Consider the following 1566-nt stretch of genomic DNA (forward strand, 5'->3'; position numbering starts at 1 on the left):
ATATATATATATATTATATTAATCGTTTTCACAAATGTTGCCAATGACTAATATTAGTCATCATCATTTACTAATGATTACTATACTATAAATTTTCTAATAATAGTTGCATTTATAGCCATATATTTTATATATGAAATAGTTGACTATCAATATATAAATATTTTCATTTATCTTTATCTTTTTAATATAAATTTAGTATTTCATTCATATTTATATAAACCTGATTTAATTCTTATATTTTTATTATTTTTATTCTTATAATATAAACTATCTTTATTTATATTACTTACAATATCATTATTTTTATTTAAATAATCATCATTTAAATATTTTATAAATATATTAGGTATATATATTCATCCCATATTTAAAGAACGTTGTATAGTTTTATAACTACAACATAAATAATGACTAGCAGTATTTATATTTTTAAATTGACATTTATATTTATTATTATCATTATATTCATCAATAAATTGATGGCTATTATTATCTATATTATATAAATAAATAATTTTACTATTTATTTTAGATAATTTAATTTTACCTTCACTTGTTAAATAATTATCAGGTCTATTTAAAGCTATAATACTTAATTTATGTTTAGAAGTTTCTGATCATTTATTTTTACGTGAAGATTGTAATTGACTTAATAATAAACGACGTTCTTTAGTAAATGATAATTTTAATTTTTCTATAGTTTCATCAGTATGTTTATAACCTATACTAGAACCTGCTTCTGTTAATATATTATATTTAGGTGTTAATAATGAAATATACATAGTTTCTAATTCAAATAAATTATGTCTATAATCATTATATTTAATATTATTTATATTATAATTAGTTTTACTAGTACTAGTTACAGAATTATTTAATGGTAAATTAGATATTATAGGATAATATTCTAATATAGCAAATATAAAATTATTTAAACCATATTTTAATATAGATCTTTTTATTAATTTACTACCATGATAATTTAACATATGATTACTAAATCTAGTATATAATCTATTTATAGACGCTGAACCTATATAATAATTACGTGATATTTTATTTATAATAATATATATACCACCTTTATTTTTAAGATGAGATATCATTTTACTACGATTATTATGATTATCTAAATCTATTCAATAATCTTTAACATTAATACCTATATCTTTAAATATATCCTCAGGTTTAGTTATATCTTGTTTAGATTTTATATTTAAATATCTTTTATATGATTGTCTTTGTATATTAGAAGATATATATTTAAATTGATTAAAATTATATAAAGAATTAGATGTATTATTATAATGAGATTTAAAGATAAATGGGGAATATTTATATAATGATTTTGGGCTATTGTGTAGGTAACCCATGAAAGCTGTAGCCATTGTTAATATAAATATTATTACTCCTATTGTTCAAACTAATACTCTAGGTGATTTATAACTACCATAATATAAAGCTTTAGCTATATGTAAATACATACATATAAAGAAGAATGATGCACCATTAGCATGTGTATATCTTATTAATCATCCAGCATTTACATCTCTCATAATATGT

General features: G+C 18.3%; 1 protein-coding gene across 1 annotated transcript; it reads right to left on the reverse strand.

The window, feature by feature from the left end:
- Positions 1-359: 359 nt before the first annotated feature.
- Positions 360-1109, reverse strand: HYPBUDRAFT_115912 (uncharacterized protein; the record flags this gene model as incomplete). The annotated part of the gene is made up of 2 exons (XM_020219155.1): positions 360-550; positions 635-1109. The coding sequence occupies 2 exons, from the start codon at positions 1107-1109 to the stop codon at positions 360-362; spliced, it is 666 nt and encodes a 221-aa protein (XP_020073650.1).
- Between the last annotated feature and the right edge of the window lie 457 nt (positions 1110-1566).

This window comes from Hyphopichia burtonii (genome assembly GCF_001661395.1).
Source record: "Hyphopichia burtonii NRRL Y-1933 unplaced genomic scaffold HYPBUscaffold_20, whole genome shotgun sequence".
NCBI lineage: Eukaryota > Fungi > Ascomycota > Pichiomycetes > Serinales > Debaryomycetaceae > Hyphopichia > Hyphopichia burtonii.